Source organism: Cuculus canorus, chromosome Z (genome assembly GCF_017976375.1).
Source record: "Cuculus canorus isolate bCucCan1 chromosome Z, bCucCan1.pri, whole genome shotgun sequence".
NCBI lineage: Eukaryota > Metazoa > Chordata > Aves > Cuculiformes > Cuculidae > Cuculus > Cuculus canorus.
The window spans coordinates 67655559-67676384 of NC_071441.1; the positions used below are offsets into that span (position 1 = coordinate 67655559).

The window sequence follows — 20826 nt, forward strand, 5'->3', positions numbered from 1 at the left end:
GCACCAGATCATGCCTCCACCACCAAGCCACTGCTCCCATAATAGCCGCTGTCCCCGCCTGGAGCTTGGCTATAGCAGCCCTGGATAATCTCCAACTCCCACAGCATAGTCCTTAGTGATGGAAGGGCTGCAACAACAAACGGGACTCATGTACAAAAGGACTCCCTATATGTCGACACTTTGATTCACAGAAACATAAAGTTCAAGATAAGGCCCAAGTTATTTTTAAAAATTTACTGATGAATCAATGGGAAAGAACTTTTCCTTTAATAACTTGGGATGGAGGATATAGAATTATAGAATCACTAGGTTGGAAAGGACTCACTGGATCATCGAGTCCAACCATTCCTAACAATCCCTAAACCATGCCCCTCAGCACCTCATCCACCCGTCCCTTAAACACCTCCAGGGAAGCTGACTCGACCACCTCCCTGGGCAGCCTGTTCCAGTGCCCAATGACCCTTTCCATGAAAAATTTTTTCCTGATGTCCAGCCTGAACCTGCCCTGGTGGAGCTTGAGGCCATTCCCTCTTGTCCTGACCCCTGTCACTTGGGAGAAGAGGCCAGCTCCCTCCTCTCCACAACCTCCTTTCAGGCAGTTGTAGAGAGCAATAAGGTCTCCCCTCAGCCTCCTCTTCTCAAGGCTAAACAACCCCAGCTCTCTCAGCCGCTCCTCCTAAGACTTGTTCTCCAGCCCCCTCACCAGCTTCGTTGCTCTTCTCTGCACACTCTCCAGAGCCTCAACATCCTTCTTGTGGTGAGGGGCCCAGAACTGAACACAGTACTCAAGGTGCGGTCTCACCAGTGCCGAGTACAGAGGGAGAATAACCTCCCTGGACCTGCTGGAGACCCCATTTCTGATACAGGCCAAGATGCCATTGGCCTTCTTGGCCACCTGGGCACACTGCTGGCTCATGTTCAGTTGGCTGTCAACAAACACCCCCAGGTCCTTCTCCAGGCAGCTTTCCAGCCAGACTTCTCCTAGTCTGTAGCACTGCATAGGGTTGTTGTGCCCCAAGTGCAGGACCCGGCATTTGGCCTTGTTAAACCTCATCCCATTGGCCTCAGCCCAGCGGTCCAGCCTGTTCAGATCCCTCTGCAGAGCCTCCCTACCCTCCAGCAGATCCACACTTCCACCCAGGTTAGTATCATCTGCAAACTTGCTGAGGGTGCACTCAATGCCTTCATCCAGGTCATTGATATAGACATTGAACAGGGCTGGACCCAGTACCGAGCCCCGGGGAACCCCACTTGTGACTGGCCTCCAGCTGGAGTTAACTCCATTTTCCACCACTCTCTGGGCCCGGCCATCCAACCAGTTTTTCACCCAGGAGAGTGTGCGCCTGTCCAGGCCAGAGGCAGACGGTTTCTGAAGCAGAATGCTGTGAGAAACTGTGTCAAAGGCTTTACTGAAGTCCAAGAAGACTACATCCACAGCCTTTCCCTGATCCAGTAGTTGAGTCACTTTGTCATAGAAGGCGATCAGGTTAGTTTGGCAAGATCTGCCTTTCATGAACCCGTGTTGACTGGGCCTGATATGCTTGTGTTTCTACAGGTTCCGGACCAAGCTGGGTGCCTGCTTGACGGGTCAAGCCTTCATTGTCACAATCATCGTCATCATCAGCGACATGATGACAACCTCATCATTGTGGTTTCCACCCCAATCAAAAACTAATATATGGGTAACTCTAGCTAGTCAAACAGAACCGGACACACTGTGCCTATGACTATTCAGTCCAGGGAATCCTTTTACTACCTGCTTGGTAGGACAACCTGTCAACAACTGGCCTGTTCCCTCTGACAGATGGCAATTTGTAATTAACACCCCTACTGATATGGTTGATCAGTTCAATAATTGGGTTAGATAGCTTCCAAAAATGAACACTGAACTACAAGAATTAGATTTGTTCGGATCTGTGAAAATGGATTACTGTGTGATTTTCAGTGACACAGATCTGTGGTCCTCATTTAAGGGATCAAGACCAGGGTATACAGATTCCTGAACCTCATAAGATTCAATGGTTAAATGCCACCTTGCTTGTATACAGAAAGGCCACTACATGGTACAACTATACTGCTGCAAATCTAACATTATCTAGTAGATACCCGCACAAGTTGCCTCCTTGATTCATTTTAACCTGTGGAGATCACGGCTGGCCTGGTTTCCCCTCTTGTGTGTGTGTGGGACCATGTAGTATTGGAAGACTAACAGTATTGACACCCAACATCGCAGTAATGAAAGTCATAGAAAAAGTCACAAACGCTTCACACATGCCTATCAATCTGATTGCGGCGATAATACAAAGTTTTGGGACAGTGGTGAAATTGTAGTGGCATCTTTATTTGCACCACAAGTGGCTGTGGGTAAAGCTTTGGGGATACTAAATAAGTTTCGTTGCTGGTTAGCAAAACAGACTAATGCTACGTTCCTAGCAATTGGTGGGTTATTGTTAGATGCTGATTCTGTTAGACATGCTATGCTTCAAAACAGAGGTGCCATAGATTTTTTGCTATTAGTGCAAGGTCACAGATGCCAAGATTTTGATGGACTTTGTTGCATGAATTTATCTGACCATTCAGAGTCTATCCACAAGAACATCAACAGTCTACAAGATGGAGTGCGAAAGCTACAGCAAGATGATGGTTTTGATATTTTTGGAAACCTTTTTGGTAACTTGGGAGTAACTGTGTGGCTTAAAAGAATATTGCAAGTAGGATTAATGTGTTTAGTGATTTTTTATTTGTATTTTAGGTTGTATTCCATGCTTGCTGAAAATTATACAAAGTTTAATAGATTGCAAGTTGAAACAAGCATTCTTTATAAACACAGAAGGGGCAGATGTGCAGGCTTCCAGAGTAAGCTCAAATATGTCGATGGAGCGAGAGCAGCCTTGGGAGAAGGACACTGTTGTGCTTGATGGAACAAAACCGTGGGATGAGAAAGCAAGAATTCAGTACACACAATGAAATACATAGAGCATTGTCACACAGCTTAGATAAACGTTTCAAATTATGTAACCCCTAGCTTTTGCCTTGCCCGTGGATATCAGTAAGGAAGTATCCAAACATTATGTTAAGTTAGCAGTAAATAGGTGTGTGATCAGCACATGATCTGTTAGTTGATTGGTTTATAGGTATATACTAACAACTGTGATTGGACGTAAGTTTTAGAGTTATATGATTTGTATTGAGAAGAATATAAAAGGAATTGGGCTGAGAATAAAGTTGAGAATGAGTCCGTGCAATTTCAAGATGCAACACTTTCCCTCTCCTCTGCCCTCAAGGTTCCTGGGTGCCAGGAACCTGTTAAGAAAATAAAACTTTAACTGTAACTATAATTTAGTACTGTTATCATTCTGCCAAGGATCTTTAAAAGAACGCGTTGGTTCTGGGTGATGGACACACTCCCAACAACAGCTCCACTGAGAACTCATTCAGAAGGGCAGAGTCCAGGGCAATGCTTAAGGGCTACAAAGATGCTCAGCAAATACCCACCCCAGGCTACGGGCAACAAACCTCAGAAAATACCCTGCTGTGTCCAGAGCTTTGGTGAAGAACTGGGAGTTAAGTGTTAAGGAAAAGGGAGATTGTGTAAGGCCAAGAAGAACTGGGGTAACCACTCTCCCTAAACACCTGTGAGGGATACAGCAAGCAGAAAACCTCCTCCCAGCCAAGTTTACCCTGAAAAACTCCAAGTTTAGCTGGCAAACCAGCAGGATCTGATGCCTGGCCTAGCTTCAGCAGAGGTTACCATAGGGAAGAGCATCAGGCAGCTACAGCTGTATATATATACAGCTACAGTTGTATATATAAGATATATACACAATATCTTAATTTCATTTATTCCTATGGCTCAAAGGCACCATTGCCACACACCAGCTTGATGAAATGGGGAAGGATGAAGTAGGCACTTCATTTATCCCTCATCTGTTTCATGTAAAACATTGCCTGCGATCCCAGCAGAAAGGCAGAAACGACGTTTCAGTGAACCATAAGCCCTATGTAATATCCTGGTCTGGGATATTATATCCTCCAGCTCACACAGAAAGAGAAGAGATGTATTCCCGCACATTGCCTATGAAACTCTGCTCAGCCAACAGCCCTACCAACCCACCCAAAAGGCAACACAAGCAAGACACTGAGCAGAGAAAACTCAGGATAGCAGGCATCCTGCACAGGAAGAAGTGTCAGACATCACCTGCTGTCACAGCAAAAACTGAACCAGAAGCAGAACTGCAGGCAGAATACTGGGCAGTCATAAACCAGGCTTGCACCTTCTGAATATTCTATGTTCCTTAACCACAGCCTGAAGGTTTTGGAGGGATGATTGCCAGGAGGTAAGGAAGCCTCTGAAGCAGCTGCTCTAGGTGTTGTTATCTAAGCCCAAGGGATGCAAACCTACTGCTGCCAGTGAAAGGTCACCAGACTGGAACTTAGCCCAGCAGCTTCTATAAGGCACATGAACTAGGAGAGTTTCAGACTACAATTTTCCAACATGAGAGTACAAATTAGTTTTCTAAATACAGACCTGTACTCTACATGGAATGAATGGCCTGGATGCCTGCAGGGCTGATGGAGGGTAGCAATCTACTCCAGATGACACAAAAGACTTCAGTTTAAAATTCAGGGCAGCTACTGACTCCCTGAGTCACCTCGGTCTGCATATTTCAGGCCCCAGCTTCTTGCTGAACAAGAAGATAATGATCCTCCCTGCCTCTCAGGGGAGGGAGAATGCAATAAAGCTTGAAAGATTCCAGGATCTCTGCCATAAATCCCAAAGTTAAGGGAAGCAAGTGGGTTTGTTCTTTATTTACAAAAGCCAGGCTTCTTTTATTAAGTGTCTAATATGGATGTGGAAGCAGGATGCAGTCATTAACAAAAACATCGGCATTCCCTTGGGATGCAGCATCAGATCAGAAGGTGCTTTGTTTGTCGGGTGATGCACGGGGCTATAGACAGCACCTACAGGTCTGCCCCAGCTTTGCATTCACGTCTGGGAATAACCGCTCTCACAGTACAAACAAGCAGAGCAGCAGCACAGCCCTCGCCAGGGCACAGACAGCTCTCCCCAAAGCCAGGCACGATGCTTCCAGAGAACCTACGAAAAGCCACTGGTTGGATCATATGTTTTCCTAATTCAGAGCAAGCCTGGCCAGCTCCAATTTCCCGCAACATCTCTTGGTGTTGGGAGGGGGGGTGATGGAAAAGGCCAGATCCGTTTACAGCTGAAGAGTCTGGCAGAGGACTCAGCGTCGTGCGGAAAAGCAGGGAGTTGACAGCTCAGTACAGCCAGCTCCACCCAGCAGGAGAGGCAGGCAGTGGAAAGAGACAGGGGTTATGAAAACCGCTTCCTTTCAAGCTGGGAGCAACGAGACAAAGGTTGCTTCAGCACAGTGCCAGGCAAAGAAAAACATTCTCTGCTTCTCAGTGAATTATAAAAAGCAGGACAGCAGAAGACTAGCTTTGGAAAAACTGAAGAGCAGCTGAGCTGCAGCTACTACCAGAAGCACTCACAGGTCAAGCCCAGGCTCTGTGTCCTTCTGCTGAGTCCTGCATCACGTCCGCCTCTGCAGCAAACCAGTTACCTGTCACTGGAACAGGGATAGAGGTGGTTCCTGGACAGGAAGCTGAGGCTGTGAACTCTCCTTGCTATGAGAAATGACAGCTGCCTCCCTCCAGTAGATTTACATCAGCCAAAACTTAAGTAAATTTAGGAAAAAGCCCTTACCAGCCTTCATGGAAAACCTCGTCGCTGAGGACAAGGCACCAGTTCAAAGCATCAACACGGTCGGACTTATGCTATGGTGACTTCAGCTCCTCCCCATGTTATCAGACATGAGACAGTGAGAGATGAGCAGTATTTATTTAGCTGACATAATTTAGCTGACAATTGTGTGTATTCAGTCAAGTTAGGAAAAATAGCCACTACACTACATCAGGGATCACAGAGATGATGAGGCCATGAAAAGCAAATGCAGTCTAGACCAGACAGTGAAATACCCATGCTATTGTACAGACACTGATGACAGGAGCATCAAACAAAAAAAATTCTGATCATTCCCATTTAAAAATGATAAATTCAAATTAACAGGTGCAGAAACCGCCTGAGGGAAACAGAAAACCTATCAAACAAGAAGAAACTTAAGAGCCTGGCTTGTTAAGCCTAGCCAAATGTAGGCAGGGAGTGGATAGGATTGCTCTCTAAATATATCACAAGAGACAAACAAAACTGCTGAAGCACAAGGATAATGCTGGTACGACAACAAGAGAATAAATGCACTGTGAGCACATTTAGGTTGAAAGCTAGAAGAGGAGAAAAGAAAAATCAGCCATCGCACCAGGAAGCTTTCCAGCTGGAATGGCTAGTTTTGGGATGATGTTTTGTCAGTGGTCTGATGGGGTTGTAGGACACAACACCTCTGCCCATAGGTATCCAAGAGTTCCCTTACACTCCTGGTTTTGTTCCCAGCTAGTAATTAGTACAGGTCATAATTTAAATGTCTCCCTTCTTACAACAGCGCTTGATGAGCATTGCTTCGGTTGAAGAATCCAGGATAAGCATGTGGCCCTGCTTTGCCCTCCCATTCCATAAGAGCTGCTCACGAGTAATAACTTCCAGGCTACAGGTCAGTAGAAGAGAGTTGTGTTCATTTACACTGATAAAGTGAGAGCCACTGGGCAGCCTAGCAGGAATGCAGGTGCTGCAGTTAGCAATGTAGAACATCCTCGAGGTGCCTCTGCCCAAAATTCTCCATGGAGACAGTATAGCAGCCTTCCAATTCTTAAAAGATGCCTACAGGAAAGCTGGGGAGGGGCTTTTTATCAGGGAGTGCAGAGATAGGACAAAGGGGAACATTTTTAAGCTGAAAGAGGGTAGATTTAAATTAGGTATTAGGGATAATTTTTTTACTGTGAGGGTGGTGAGGCACTGGCACAGGTTGCCCAGAGAAGTCGTGGCTGCCCCATCCCTGGAGGTGTTCAAGGTCAGGTTGGATGAAGCTACGAGCAACCTGATCCTGTGGGAGATGTCCCTGCTTGTGGCAGGGGGGTTGGAGCTGGATGATCTTTAAGGTCCCTTACAAACCCTAACAATTCTATGATTCTAAAAGCACCTGATGCCCCACGCTAGCAGTGGTAGAAACTGCTCCCTCTTGGTTTCAGGGGAGTGAGAGGATGCTCTAAGCCCTCCTCTGCTACAGTATAAGAAAAGTAACCATGTCATCGCCAGTTATCATCAAAGCATCATCATTCTTGATCCTGAAGCTGCCGCCCAGCGGGCTGGTGAGTGTTTAATCACTATAGTAGAACAAACTGTTCCAACCACAAACCTCTGTGCTATGGAATAATGAGGAAAAGGGGGGGGAGGCAACTCAAATTACATTTCAGAGATTAGATTTGATATAAATATCAACTACAAGAGCATCACAAAAGCCTCAATTCGCATACTCGGGCATTGCACAGCCGACACCAGGTCTGACGCCCCCTCCCAGCATCTCGCACGCGAGAAACACTGCGCTTCCCCCATCGCCGAAGCGCTGCTGTTGAACACCCACCCACCCCACCCTTCCTCCCCTTCCTCCTCCTCCTCCTCCTCTTCTCGCCCCTTACCAGCCGCCTGCACCGCTCCGCTGTTTACAGCCGGATTGCGGGGCGGGATCTCAGCGCTCCCCGCCTTCCCCCACCCCCTGCGAGTCCTTGTCCTCCCTCTAAGGATGCCCGACGTGTTCTCTTACGTTTCCACTTAAAATAACGCTGATAGGATCCAAACTTTGGGAACTAGATTGTTTCCTGCATCAGGATACGGCATGGAAAGTGCTGTCATCTCAGATCCATCCTCCCACAGACCATCATCCCGCTTTAGAACAGCACGCTTACCCGGTTGTATACTCCTTTGATCAATTAGCACACGGGCAAGGAATTAGTCATCCAAGTATTTTTATTTAAAAAAAAAATATTTCACAAAATCAGGGGTGATGTAGAACAGACATCACTGCCAGCTGATATGTTTCAAATGCTGATCTTGTCAAACCACTGAAAAATCTCTTATCTGGTGCAAGTTCAACAACGTTATCCCCTATACATTATCCCCTATACATTCGATGCAGCATTTGCAAGCTCCCTTCCGCCAAAAAGTAAGTGGTTTGCACGTAAACCGTATGAGAAGAGTGGCACAGTCTCGAAGCTGTCTTGCTTTGTCAGCAAAAGGTCTGCCTCTGCTGCTTGGCATTATGTTCTGCTGCTTTACACTGTAGGAACAGCTTTGATAGGGCTCTCGGTCCACAGACCAGTCTGGGTATCTTCAGAACATCTGCTTACCTGCATAAATTTTTCCCTCTAGCCCCAGGGCGTCTGACTGTGAAAGATATAATCCTCATCAGAAAGCCATGATTGTCTCTGCAAAGTGAATGACAAATCAGAAAGTGGTGACAAGCACTGACTATCACAGTGGTTTCCTCAGTCAGGGTTCAGGCTCTCACTCTACTTAGGCATCTCCTTGCAGAAAAGATCATAGGATTAGAGTTTGCTCTTTCCCTAGCAAGCATCTCCTGGCTACTGAAGTCTGGATCCAGACCCAGCTCTAGCTTTGCACTGGCTCTGCTGATTTAATACCACAGTGTGCAACGAGGCTCCCAAAGCAGTAGGTGCAACAGACTGGTGTTTTTCTGTGCTGAGTTAAATACCGGGCAATGAAACCTTCTATGAGAGCTTAAACAATCTTATGCAATAACTACTGAAACTGGGACCAAAGGCAGTGAAGTGTTATATGCAGACTGAAATGGGGACATGCCTGGCCTGTTGCCATCATACATTGCCTCCACCAATAGCTCGAAGAGTCAAGGCAGAGAGTTCTCAATAAATACCAGATGGCTACTATGCAAAAAAAAGTCCAATTCAAACAAGGAAGGAGTCTAAATTTGTATAAAGGAGCCAAAAAAAAAAAAAGAGAAAAGCAAAAAAAAAAAAAACCCAACCAAAACCACCCAGCCATCGCTGCTTAGTCCTCTGCACAAAAGCGCTCTATTAAGACAGCTTAGCAGTGCTCGCAGGACAGATGCTGCCACGCTGGCCTTCCACCCAGTAACCCTGATGATGATGGAGCTGGTGTAACAAAACAGTGAGCAAATCCCACTCCCTCAGGATCACCAAATCTTTGGCTATGTCTGTGCATCTTAGGTCCCTCTGCTGGCAGCAAGACTGATAGGATTTCCAGCTCTCTGCAGCTCATGATTGACGGGTGAACTGTTCCCAAATATTCACCAAAAGAGAGGAACTCTGTAGAGACCTCAGGGCCCTCACAAATTTCCTGTTAAACTTGACCACACTGCTCATCAAGGAGTCTGAGGGAGCCACCAGGTGACACTTCATCCCTTACATGGAGCAAAAGCACCGCTGGAGTAAAGGGCAGGACACTCTGAGCTGGCCATGAAAGAGTATCTCTGCCTGTGATACTGCTTGTGTGATTCCCATTAAGAGGGATGTACGTATGCCTGAGCCTGTTATGGCAGGAAAAAACACCTCGTGCTGGCAGCTCAGAAGAGTCCTAGCCATGACACAGGCTTCTCCGGGGCAGATTTTATGGCTTGGTCTACATAAGAGCCTGAGCTTCTCCTTCCCGTTTATTTTAAGGCTAAATGAAATGGTTGGTACCTGGCTACAAAATCTGAGAGGGCTCTGAGGACGATGGTCATTTACAAGAGCAGACTTTCAATGCAGGTAAAACAAAGTAGGCTGGTGAATGTCAAGTCCTTGTCCCTTAACCAGCTAAAAGTTTCTCTGAGCTTGTAGCACTTCCCAACTGTGGGTGCAGGGAGAGGGTGGTGCTTGGGCACTGGCCATCTCTCGAGAAACTGAATTAACTGTTAGTTTGGAAGGAGGTTATTTCCAAGTCACACCTTCCATAGTGTCTGCGTACAGTCAAAAGGCTAAAAAATTACACATATTACAAAGATTAGGGATTTGAGGGTTGTGCGGCTGGACCTAAGGCACACCTGAGGTCAAAACTTTTACCCCATTAATACAGCCCAGAGTTGATTCATGACACAAACAAAGGCACATGTGAAAAACATCACCAATTCAGCCTTTTCCTCAGCCTGGATTTCTCTTTGCTCTGAGGTATGTAGTTAAGGGGAGAGAAAAAAATAGCATTCAGAACAATCTCAGGGAGCAGAGGTGCCTCCCACAGCAAATTCTCTCTTGTTCCAATGAGGCCTTCTAGGATACCATACAACAGCTCTAATTCAGGCTGCCTGGCTTCCCAGGCAGCAGCACATGTCCAGGGAGTAAGGCTGGAGTCAGAGGCTGCGCATCGGTGAAAGGAAAGGCACAAGTATTTGATTTGGTAGCCCAGAGGACAGAGTTCTAGTTGGCCATGGCTGGATGCTTCACAGGGAGCACAAACTCCTCTCCTGACAGTCTGTGACTTTGGTTTGTGTTGTTTGATTGTTTTTTTCCTTCTCTCTCTTTTCCTTTTTTTTTTTTTTTTTACAGTCCTTTGTGTTTGTATTTGTCACTATTTGGTGAAAATGTTCCTGTTGTGGCAAAAGGTGATTTTGGCCGCATGTTTCTCCCAGACATAATGAGTGCTCCAAAGCCGTGTTGATGGGAGAAGGCATAGCCAGAGCGGCGGGTGCTGGTCCGACGCAGGCGTCTCTTGGGTGAGGGCGGAGGTGGCCTCTTTTTGGCTTCTTTGATCTTGAGTAACACCTAAAATCAGAAAATAAGATAGAAAAAATGGGAAGCGCACCATTATTCACAAGCATAATTAAAGAGGAGCAAAAAAAGGGAAACAGAAGCAGGGGTCCAAAGCTGAAAATGATTGACCAAAGAAGGGGGATGGCAGGAGGGGTTGCTGAGCAGAAACTGAAGTGGCAGCACAGGATGGCAGCCTGGTAAAAGGAAAATGTAATCTTATTTTTACAGTTGCTAATGGTAGTGTCATCTGTAAGTCAAAGGAGGGGATGGTTTCAGTGTATTGTTCCTCACAGCTCTAAGATGACTCTGTTGAGGTATTACTGCAGCTCTTCTAAGTGATTCAGTCAAGTAACCCAAATTGTGAAAGTCATCACAACAACAGAAAACAAATAAGGAAACATCTAAAAATTGGCTTACTTAATCTAGAAAAGAGACTATTAAAGGGGATCTTCAATATGTAAAAAGCTTCTTATCATAAGGATAGTGATCAATAGTTTCTTATATTCCTTGGCAGAAGGGAATGAAATAATGCATTTTATCTGCTGCCGCGTGGCCACCAAGATAATCTGCTTGTCAGAAAGGGGCTGTCAAAGGCAAGAGGCAGGTACCGAGGGGCAGTGACTTGCCAGAATCACTAGCCACTGGACCCCTGTCATTCCTGTTTGGGACAGTGGCAGCTGTAGTACTTGGCTTCTCTAAACATCAGATCCGTATGAAGTTCCTTTCACACTTCAAGCTGGGGATCTCCATTCAGCAAGAAACCCCAACACTCCTGTGACAATTTACTTCCCAGAGGAGGTAGGAAAGTAAAATGATTTAACACTAGAAAGAGATACTGAACCCAAGCAGTGAGGCTGGAATTCTGTGCCACAGCTGACTCAGACTTTTACTCGATGGAAGGGTAAGCCGAGCCCATTTTTAAACACCTGTACTGCCTCTAACTGTGTCCTGAGGAACCTCTTTCCTAGCGTTCTTTTGTAGCACCCACCTACTCCCTCTGCAAGAGATGAGGAATCCCCGTCATTCATTTTCCAATAGTCCTGGAGCACATGGGGAGCTTCACAGGCATCCCAAGGATGACGAGGGCAGCCTGAGGAGCACCGAGGAGCACATCCTTGGAGCTGTGCTCAGAGACTCTCGTGTCTCGCAGCTCAGAGCAGGAAGAAGAAGGAAGCAGCAGGTGGCAGCAGCATTTAGCAGATGCTGCTGTTCGAAATGCAGCCTGTGCTGCTTTTCCTGAAGGGTTCATTGGCTGTATTGAGCTGTGCACTCTGTACACCCAGCATCTCCTTGCCCTAATGGCCTCATTTCCATATTCCTGAGGATGGGAAGGCAGCTGGTTTCAGGGGGGCCATGTAACAGTTGGCTATAAATGGCTTAAATTCTGAAGTGAAAAATCCTCAGCAAACATATACACTCGGATGGAGGACAAAGGGCTGTGGTCCGCCAGGCTAAAAACTGTGGCAGCAGGGTGGGAGAACTGAGACATGCCACTCCTTTTGCCACTGAGCCACAGCGCTTAAGCCCTGCACCTAAAAAATTTGCAGCTTCCTTGCTCTAGTGCAATCGAATCCACATCTAAATAATCTCAGCCTCGGTCCCAGCTACAGATGGTTTGAGCTGTGCCAAAGGCCAAATTCAGTCCTCCTTCTCAAGGCACTCAGAGGCAGATGGATGGCAGCACTTGCACCTACAGAGACGTATATTCTGAGCCATGCCAGCCCCCTAAAAACAGCTCCCTGTGAGGTGGTAAATGGCAGGGTTTCTCGTTCAGTAAGGTATCTCCTTACCTTTTCGCTGGGAGTTGGCTTTAACTGACTCTTCAGGAATCGATAGCCAACTACAGGCAGCACACAGAGAGTGATGCTGAGGAAGATTGCTAGCCACACGCTTGGTTGGCCGAGTGTGTTTCGAGCTGTACCTGAAAAATGACAGCATGATTAAAATTGTAACAGCAGCACTCTCACCGTATGTGCGTCCAAAGCACTTGGTAAATGTCTCAAAGTTTAAAGTAGACACTGTCTCCAACAGTAAAAGCAACCTGCTGTAGAGAAGAGAATGATACAAATATCACTGTCCGATATGAACAGAGAAAATGCAATGTCCAAACTTACCTGCACCAGGAAGACAAAGATTTCAGAGTGAATGACACCTCCTTACAAAGAGTAAAATCACTGCAAAGAATTGATATAAATGCTCAAGAGACCTTCTCCAGCAGCAGTCCAGATCTTTCATCTTTTACCAGGGTTCTATACCAAAGGAGGAATACTATTTTCTTACTTTCCAGCCCCATTTTCTGACGCCTATGGAGTATTGACTCTGCCCAGTAGACAACACACTCAGACCCCTTTATGCAAGGAGCACTCGTTGCTCTGTGTGTCTGCACTGACAGCATAGCCTAGTGGTATATTGGCACAGCAGGTGCTCTGTGCTGGTGTGACACTGCCTCCTTCTTTGAAACCAAAGTGCTCACTTCTGGCTCCTCAAAACTGAAGGAATGTAAGATAGAGCAAACAGTCTGCAAAACCCTCATTATAGGGATTAATGATGCTGTTGTTCACAGTGAAGTTACTGAATTATTTGGTTTCAGTTGGACAAATTCTGCTGTAATACAGCTCCACTGAAATTAAAGTAAAAAAAAAAAAAAAGTTGTCTGAGTTCTAACTAGAAACATGTTCCTTAAAAATGATTTTAAACTCAAACCTTATTAAGCAGTGGTCAGCATTATGGCAAATGTAATGTATGGCCTATGTAATATCAACAGAACAGCAGACTGAAATATCCCTGGCAAGTGAGTTACCATCCATCTTTGGAAACTGAACAGACACTGTCTTCTCTTACTCAGCACTTTTGTACTAAAAGCCATCTTACAGTGCATGTGACCATCCGCTTGGAAAAATACATTTTAATAGCTGACCTGCATCTCAGATATTTTTACAATGTCCAATTGATATTGCAGTGAAGATGAGTGGAACAAGTCTTGGCTTACCAATTCATCCAGAAATAAAGGGACTGATCAATACACCAACCTAACACTTGAAACAAAAAGCACTGAGATTTCAAAAGTAGAGTCTCATAACAATGCTCTATCAATACTGGCTGCGAATGCACAGAGCTATTAGAAACAACTGAATTATTTGCTAAGCTTTCATTTTCCTCCAGGTCAAAGTCACACGAGTTAGACTTATTTTTATGTTATCCTTGATCTTTCGCATGTGTTCAGAAACCTATTATGTAGAATAATTCCAAAGACCTGGTCATCACTGGAATGTTTTTGTTGAGAATTTCCCATTTATCCTGGCTAAAGGCTCATTGTAATCCCATGACATTTTTCTCACACCTACCTGAATGTTGTACTTCTATGCTCTCCTATACCAACATGTTAACTTACTTACAAAAGAACAGGCATCCTTCTGCAAACAAAATGCTCCTAGATATCTGTAAGAATTGGACACCTGGAAACAGGATATAAAAGAGCAGCAGAAAGCATTCCAGCCAGCTCAGTAGGTTTATTTAAAGGATCATTCCTGTGTCTGCATGTGAACGTGCATTCTTATGCAGGGAAGTGAACGTGGCACATGTTCACCTGGATGGATAGGATTCAAAACAAGCATTTCCAGCAGCTCTCAGAAATACTCTGGCATTTCTTGTAGAAAAGACAATCAATATATTCTGATATAGCCTCTAGATAGGCAATAATATGTACTGGAAATACTCAACAGATTTAAGCCCTGCAGTATGCCCATTTTGAGTACAATCCAGATCTGTCCCAGAGCTTACCAACGAATGGAAAGGATGCTGTGAAGATCAGGTACATGCCATCACTGTACATGGTGAAAGTGATAGCAAAGTAAACAGACAGGCTGCCCCAGATGAAGAACTGGTTCACAACTGTCCAGTAAGAGGTATCCAAGCCAATCTGAAAGAATGGAGCAACAAAGCTATTGTCAGTGCTTTAATTATTTAGCAGATTTGTGCTGAACAGAGGTAGAAATCTTGACCTCTCCTTTATATCCCTGACCCAAGATTGGTATTCATTCAAGTTTTGAGAAATACCAAGCCACAGATTTTAGGATTCTGGGACATCATTTCAAGGAAGCATTATTAGATTTGCCTTGTTGTTGCACTCTTCTCAAACATTCTTCAAGCAACCTGATCAAGCGGAAGGTATCCCTGCCCGCAGCACAGGGGTTGCAACTGGATGATTTTCAAGGTCATGTCTGACCCAAACCATTCTATGATTTACCGACAGCCAGTACTGGAGACAGGACACTATATTAAAATGTGCGATGTTTATGTCCCCACCTCCAAGCTGCGATCTAGCACTGAAAGTTAAGAGAAGGAGCCTACAAGATCTCAGACAGCAGAAACCATTATCTAGAGAGATGTGGTTGACTGGCTTTTCTTTTAAGAAATTTAACTCATCATGCTAGTACAATCAGAATTTTGTACCACGCAAATCTTAGATATTTCTTCAAGCAAGTGCAGCTTTGCCATCTGCACCATGCATTGGGTCAGGTTACAGAGACAGCCTCATGATGGAGACCTTATAATTAACTACCTGATAGCAGGCAGAAAGTCCTGTGCTTCAAACCCATCCCATAAAACTGGAATGAGTCCTTCTCTAATGCCAGCTTTAACTGTTTTTTCTGCTATGACTGTAAAATTCCGGAGGCAAAGAGACTGCTTTCCTGTCACTTTGATCCTTCATAACACTTTGGCTGTGCTGTTTAACTGAGGAGAATAATCTGGTGTCAAAATTTTATTTTTTTTTTTGCAAGAATGCAACATGTAGCAGCAAATATAATGCTATAAAGATTCCAAGTGGCCCTCCAGATGCTGCCTTCGTGAAACAACAACTAATTCCTGAAAACACTACCTGGGAAGTCTTACCTGAACAGACACCACAATCAACAAGCAGGTCTGGGCCATCAGTGCAAAGGACTGGTAGTCAGCAATGGCCTTTCCATCACTCCTCATTGTATTGTACATGGCCCCATAGGGGATGAAGAAGAGAATGAGGGAACTGTAGATCCCTTGCAACATGCACTTGACAAACACCACTTTGTTAAAATAAAGGTTTTGCTGGCCAGGCACATATAGCTGTGGAAACAGCATGCTCCAACGATCATCCACATCCTGAAAGTAGAATGGAGATGGTCAGATTTGCTGACATCTGTGCAACTGACCACACAGGACCACTTAGGTTTGCCATGTCCCTGTGACATGCATTTCTATGAGAACAGGGTTAGCACACAATTCATTCAGTTGCACTGATGAGTGTGCACATCCCAAGGTCACCTAGACACACTTTCCGTGTTGAATTTCACCTTAGTTGCGCTCAGGAAGATGACAAGTGCTGCAAAAGAAATGAAGGTTCACTTATCTTAAGCAGACTACATGGTCTACTCTCCTGAAAGCTGCCTGGCAGCTGCGGGATAGAAAATACCTCCACTAGATCCACACACATGCAAGGCTCAGTGACCTACTACCCTTGAGTGTCCACAGCTGAACACCATGAACCATTGTGAAGCAGCAAGCTCCTACTTATTTAGCTTGTAAAAGATGCACAGGAGCAAATTTATTGCAACTTTATTTATGTCTTGCTGAACAATAATAGCATATGAGGTAAAAACAGATATGTGGAATTACTTCAGGAAGATTTCCACTAGACAGGCTGAACTTGGAAAACCTGGCTTCGGAGTTCTATTTCATTCATTGTTCTGCATGCTCATTAAAAACCCATTTGTCCAACTTCAGGAACACAGCTAGTAAGATGTGACTATTTCAGAGGAAAATTGCAATGGCAGCTTTTACGGAAGTCAACAGACTAACCCAAAAGTCTCATCACATTGAAACCCACAGGCCCAATCAGGATAATACACCATCTTCTCCCTGCTGCTTTCTTTTTTTTGTGCTCTCTGGTCTCACTGACAGGAAATTATTTTAGGAGTCACCACAATAGCTAGCCAAAAATTCAGCTGCTTTTTCTTTGTGTAAGCAGCTCAAAGCACCTGGAGATAAAACCTCTATTAAAAAAGAAAAGTCCAAGTTGTGACAGTAACAGTACCTGATCGAAGAGGCTCATTCCTAGCACCGGGAGGGAGGTATATACCAAATTGTAAAGCGTAATGAACCACTCATCATAGACAGTCTAAAAGAAAAAACAGAGCATGAAATTAGCAAGAGGCTGCCTATTCAATCTCTTCAAAAGTATACACAATTAAATGCTGGAACATCTTACTTTGAGATGCCACTGAGACCAAAAGTATAAGGTGACTCAAGTTCAGTAGCCTAAACAGCTCATTACCTTAAACTGTGGCAATACACAGATGAAGGATTTGTTGTGCTTAGTCCTATTTGCTCAGCATCCACTGCCAACCGCAGCCAAAACAGGATCCCTGCCTGCACTCCACTAGGCCTCTCTATAATGTGTATCCTGATGGGTGTAGTCAGTTTGGACACTTCCAAAAATCCCACAAGGTACCTCTCTGCTTTGTAATGCACCTAAATATCTTCAGGCATCTGCCCTCTACCAGCAATATAATGAAGGCAGCAATGTCTGCATTATACTCATACAGGTGAAGAAGACAGACCTGTGTGCTGTTCATTGAGGTGGGGGGAACGGTTTGGATAATTTCCTTTCAAACTGTTTCCAGGTGCTTTCCTTGAAAATGCTAGACATGACCATGAGAAAACAAAAGCTGGACCTACCTGTGCTGAGAAGCCAGAGAAGAAGCCATACCAGAAATGCACCAATGTGAAGGCAAAATTCTTGTAGAAGAAGTATTTGAGGAACTTGCACATGCGGATGTAGGACCACCGGCCATGGACTAAGAGCAGGCGCTGTAGGTAACGGAACTGTGCAAAGGAGAAGTCACTCGACAGGACTGCCTGCATCCCCTCCTGGCCACTGATACCAACCCCAATGTGGGCAGCTGCAAAAAGAAGGTTATGGATCATGTCTTTACAGCGAGAGTTTTGATGGTCTTATTTTTAAAATCAGTTCCCTGCACTGAGACACTCTGTTAATTCCCTCTCAGCCTTCAAAAAAAGTCAGATGTGAAGTTATTTCTAAAAAAAAAAGAAAATTGTGTGGTACTAATTCTTTCAGGAGCATTCTGATTTCGGCTCTGGTCATACATTTCCAGTAATTGGGCTTTTATTATTTGAATGAAATTGCACCCTCAGTGACAATGCATGTTTTCTTTCTGAATGTTTTCAACAGCTTGAATACTGTTGTAACAGCTGCTGTTATGAAAAAATAACTGTAATTTATATTGATATATGACTTATATTTACATGCATGCATGTCCTTCCAGTAGCCTTAAAACTACACTTCAGACAAGCAAAATCTTCAAACTCAGACACAGTGCTACAAGCAGACTGCACCCTTTTTATATTTCCTGGGCTTTATTAGTTGAATCAAATAATTTGGTTTATTAAATATGGACATAAGTTTAATGTGACAGCTAATTATGCAGTTCTAACTAATGAGAAAAATCTTGATGTATAGAGGCTGGTTAGATTCAGAGGTTTCCACGGAACAGTGAATTGATAAAATCCCAAAGTCCCAACCCTCTCATGGGAAGGGAGTAGTTTCTAATTATCATGTACCCTTTAACTTGCTTTTCTTATCCTTTCTTTACTGGCTGCCTGGCTTATCTCCCTTGAAGCCCCCTACTTAGCCTTTTCTTTCTTAATTAAAAGGCTCCAGATAATGAATTTTTGCAAATTAACACAAGGAAGATTAGCAATAGGCCTTTCTGAATAATCTTAATTTAATTATACCTAGTTAGGGAATTTTTCTCATCAATTCACTGAGGTAATGCTGCATAAAAGAATGCTCAAGGACAAAAGGGCCTAGTTTTATAACACAAGAGAGATAATTGAGAAATGGCCCTACCACACGGGAATATTAAAAATATTAGAATCGTAGAATGTCCTGAGTTGAAAGGGACCCTCAAGGATCATCAAATCCAACTCCTGTCCCTGCACAGGACAACCCCAACATTCACACCATGTGTCTGGGGGCTGTTCCAGTGTTCAACCACCCTTTGAGTGAAGAATCTTTTCCCAATATCCAAACTAAAGCTCCCCAGCACATCTTCCTGCTGTTCCCAAAAGTCCTATCATTGGTCACCAGAGAGAAGACATCAGCACCTCCTCCTCCCCTTTCTTTTTGTGTTGCAAACAGGCCCTCGCTGAAACAAACATGTTTGTTCTTTGTATTATGGTGATGCTGGGCAAGCAGAAACACAGGTGAACTTGTACCAGCCCCGGTGAGTTTTGCCTGTTCTAAGGTAGAAACAGAGAAATAGGCAATGTGTGCAATCTTAGCTTCCTGTGATCCTGGTGGCAGGAGACACAAGTAGCTTAGACTGACAGTGCTCTGCAGGATCCTGCCGAAACCTGTGACAGAGACACTTGGTGCCACAAAGAGGATGACACAGAAGGTAGTCAGATGTGTATTCCACCTGCTGGGCCACCTGAGACAGCAAATACATCAGTGAATCTGCCAGAGCATGCCAGCTGTCAGCCGTCACTCACTTTTGATCATGCTGACATCATTGGCACCATCTCCAATTGCCAAGGTCACAGCCTTTTTGTACTTCTTCACTAGCTCCACCACCTGGGCTTTCTGCAGCGGAGTCACCCGGCAGCAGATCACCACTTTGCACATGCAGGCAGTTCTCACCAGCTCCAACTCCAGATTCCCTTCCAGCGCATAAGCCTGAGAAGAAGGAACAAAGGGGTTACTCAGGTCGGACTAGCAGCAACTCATGGCCTGACAAGAAGGATGCAATGGAAAGGAAATGAGAACTGAGCTGGTTCTTCAATTCAGCAAAAGGAACATATGAGATCATAGAATCATTGGATGGTTTGGGTCGGAAGGAACCTTAAAGACCACCCAGTTCCAAACCCCCTGCTGTGGGCAGGGACACCGCCCACCAGATGAGGCTGCTCTTAGCCTTATCCGGCCTGGTCGTGAACATCTCCAGGGATCGGGGCTTCCACAGCTTCTCTGGGGTATCTGCTCCAGTGTCTCATCACCCTCGCGGTAAAGAATTTCTTCCTAATACCTAATCTAGGTCTCCCCTCTTTCAGTTTAAAACCATTCACCCTTATCCTTTCACTGCACTGCCTGATGAAAAGCCCCTCCCCAGCTTTCCTGTAGCCCCTTTTAGTACTGGAAGTCTGCTTTAAGGTCTCGCCAGAGCCTTCTCTTCTCCAGACTGACCAACCACAGCTCTGAGTTGCAAGGAGCATCCACACTGCATAACATTGTGTCATACAGAGTACACCTACAAGCTTGCACTTAGGATGCACTACAGCTGGATCTGGCTGATGTAACCTAACAGTGCAGCAAAAGTCTCGAACAACACGAACACCAGTTTAGCAAAGCTGCTGCTGGGCCTGAGAGCGCCTTGCATATCCCCATGTGAGAGAATCTCTGCCCATCCCTCTTGGTTTATTTTTTAAGCTGTGGGGGTTCCTTGGAATAAATAAAAGATATTTCAATTTGGGAGCACTTTATTAGAAAAATATATGGAAAAGCTGAGCTCAAGTGGGTGTGACAAAGAAAAACACAAAACCAGGGAGAGGGCAACTTTGCTCTGCGTGCTGACCTTTTAAATCAGTTTGCCATGTTATTCCTATTCAGGAAAAACAGAGATAATTGAATGCCTTGTCACTCTTCCAGCTTTGCGCAAGAGCAAGGGAGTAGCATTAGATTTTCGCATTTCTTTCAGATCATGCTTTTTGGCTCTGTTCTTTGATGTCTTATCTCAATAGACATGCATGGAAGGAACATAGAGGGCTCTGTCCTCCTCAGGGCTGTTAAAGCAGGTCCACTGCTCTTTCTTCAGATAATCCTTAGGTCAGATATTCTTTCTTCTTGAAATGGAGCTATGAGTCACCAGCACCCCTGCTTCCCTCCCATCAGCAGCAGGCAGGAATGCTCAACAAGAGAGATCTTGTCATGGTTTAGCTTTAGTACTAGCCACCCATTGCCTTTAGAAATGGCTTTTGCCACAACATCCTCACTGCACAGCAGTAGGAGAATGTTGTCACGTAGCCAATCTATTAATGGTATTGCACACAAATCAAATAGTTGTAAGATAATGCCATTAC

At 44.8% G+C, this 20826-nt stretch overlaps 2 protein-coding genes across 6 annotated transcripts in view; both read right to left on the bottom strand.

Annotated features, from left to right (window-relative positions):
- The window catches only part of RUSC2 (RUN and SH3 domain containing 2), a 63362-nt gene extending 55694 nt beyond the window's left edge, over positions 1–7668 (bottom strand). Inside the window, exon 1 of one of the 2 annotated variants that reach the window (XM_054054299.1) lies at positions 7609–7668. The gene's annotated coding sequence lies outside the window, so the exon portion shown is untranslated. The remainder of the gene's footprint in view (positions 1–7608) is intronic. The other variant, XM_054054296.1, reaches the window with a different exon arrangement.
- A 256-nt stretch (positions 7669–7924) lies between these two features.
- Positions 7925–20826, bottom strand: part of LOC104056580 (phospholipid-transporting ATPase FetA) — an 86257-nt gene continuing 73355 nt past the window's right edge. For all 4 annotated transcript variants that reach the window (XM_054053964.1, XM_054053965.1, XM_054053963.1 and 1 more), the window contains 7 exons: positions 19243–19426; positions 17407–17630; positions 16763–16846; positions 15586–15831; positions 14473–14611; positions 12483–12613; positions 7925–10704 (listed from right to left, as the gene is read on the bottom strand). In XM_054053964.1, coding sequence (XP_053909939.1) covers positions 10483–10704; positions 12483–12613; positions 14473–14611; positions 15586–15831; positions 16763–16846; positions 17407–17630; positions 19243–19426 — 1230 coding nt within the window. In that variant the 3' untranslated portion in view covers positions 7925–10482. The remainder of the gene's footprint in view (positions 10705–12482; positions 12614–14472; positions 14612–15585; positions 15832–16762; positions 16847–17406; positions 17631–19242; positions 19427–20826) is intronic.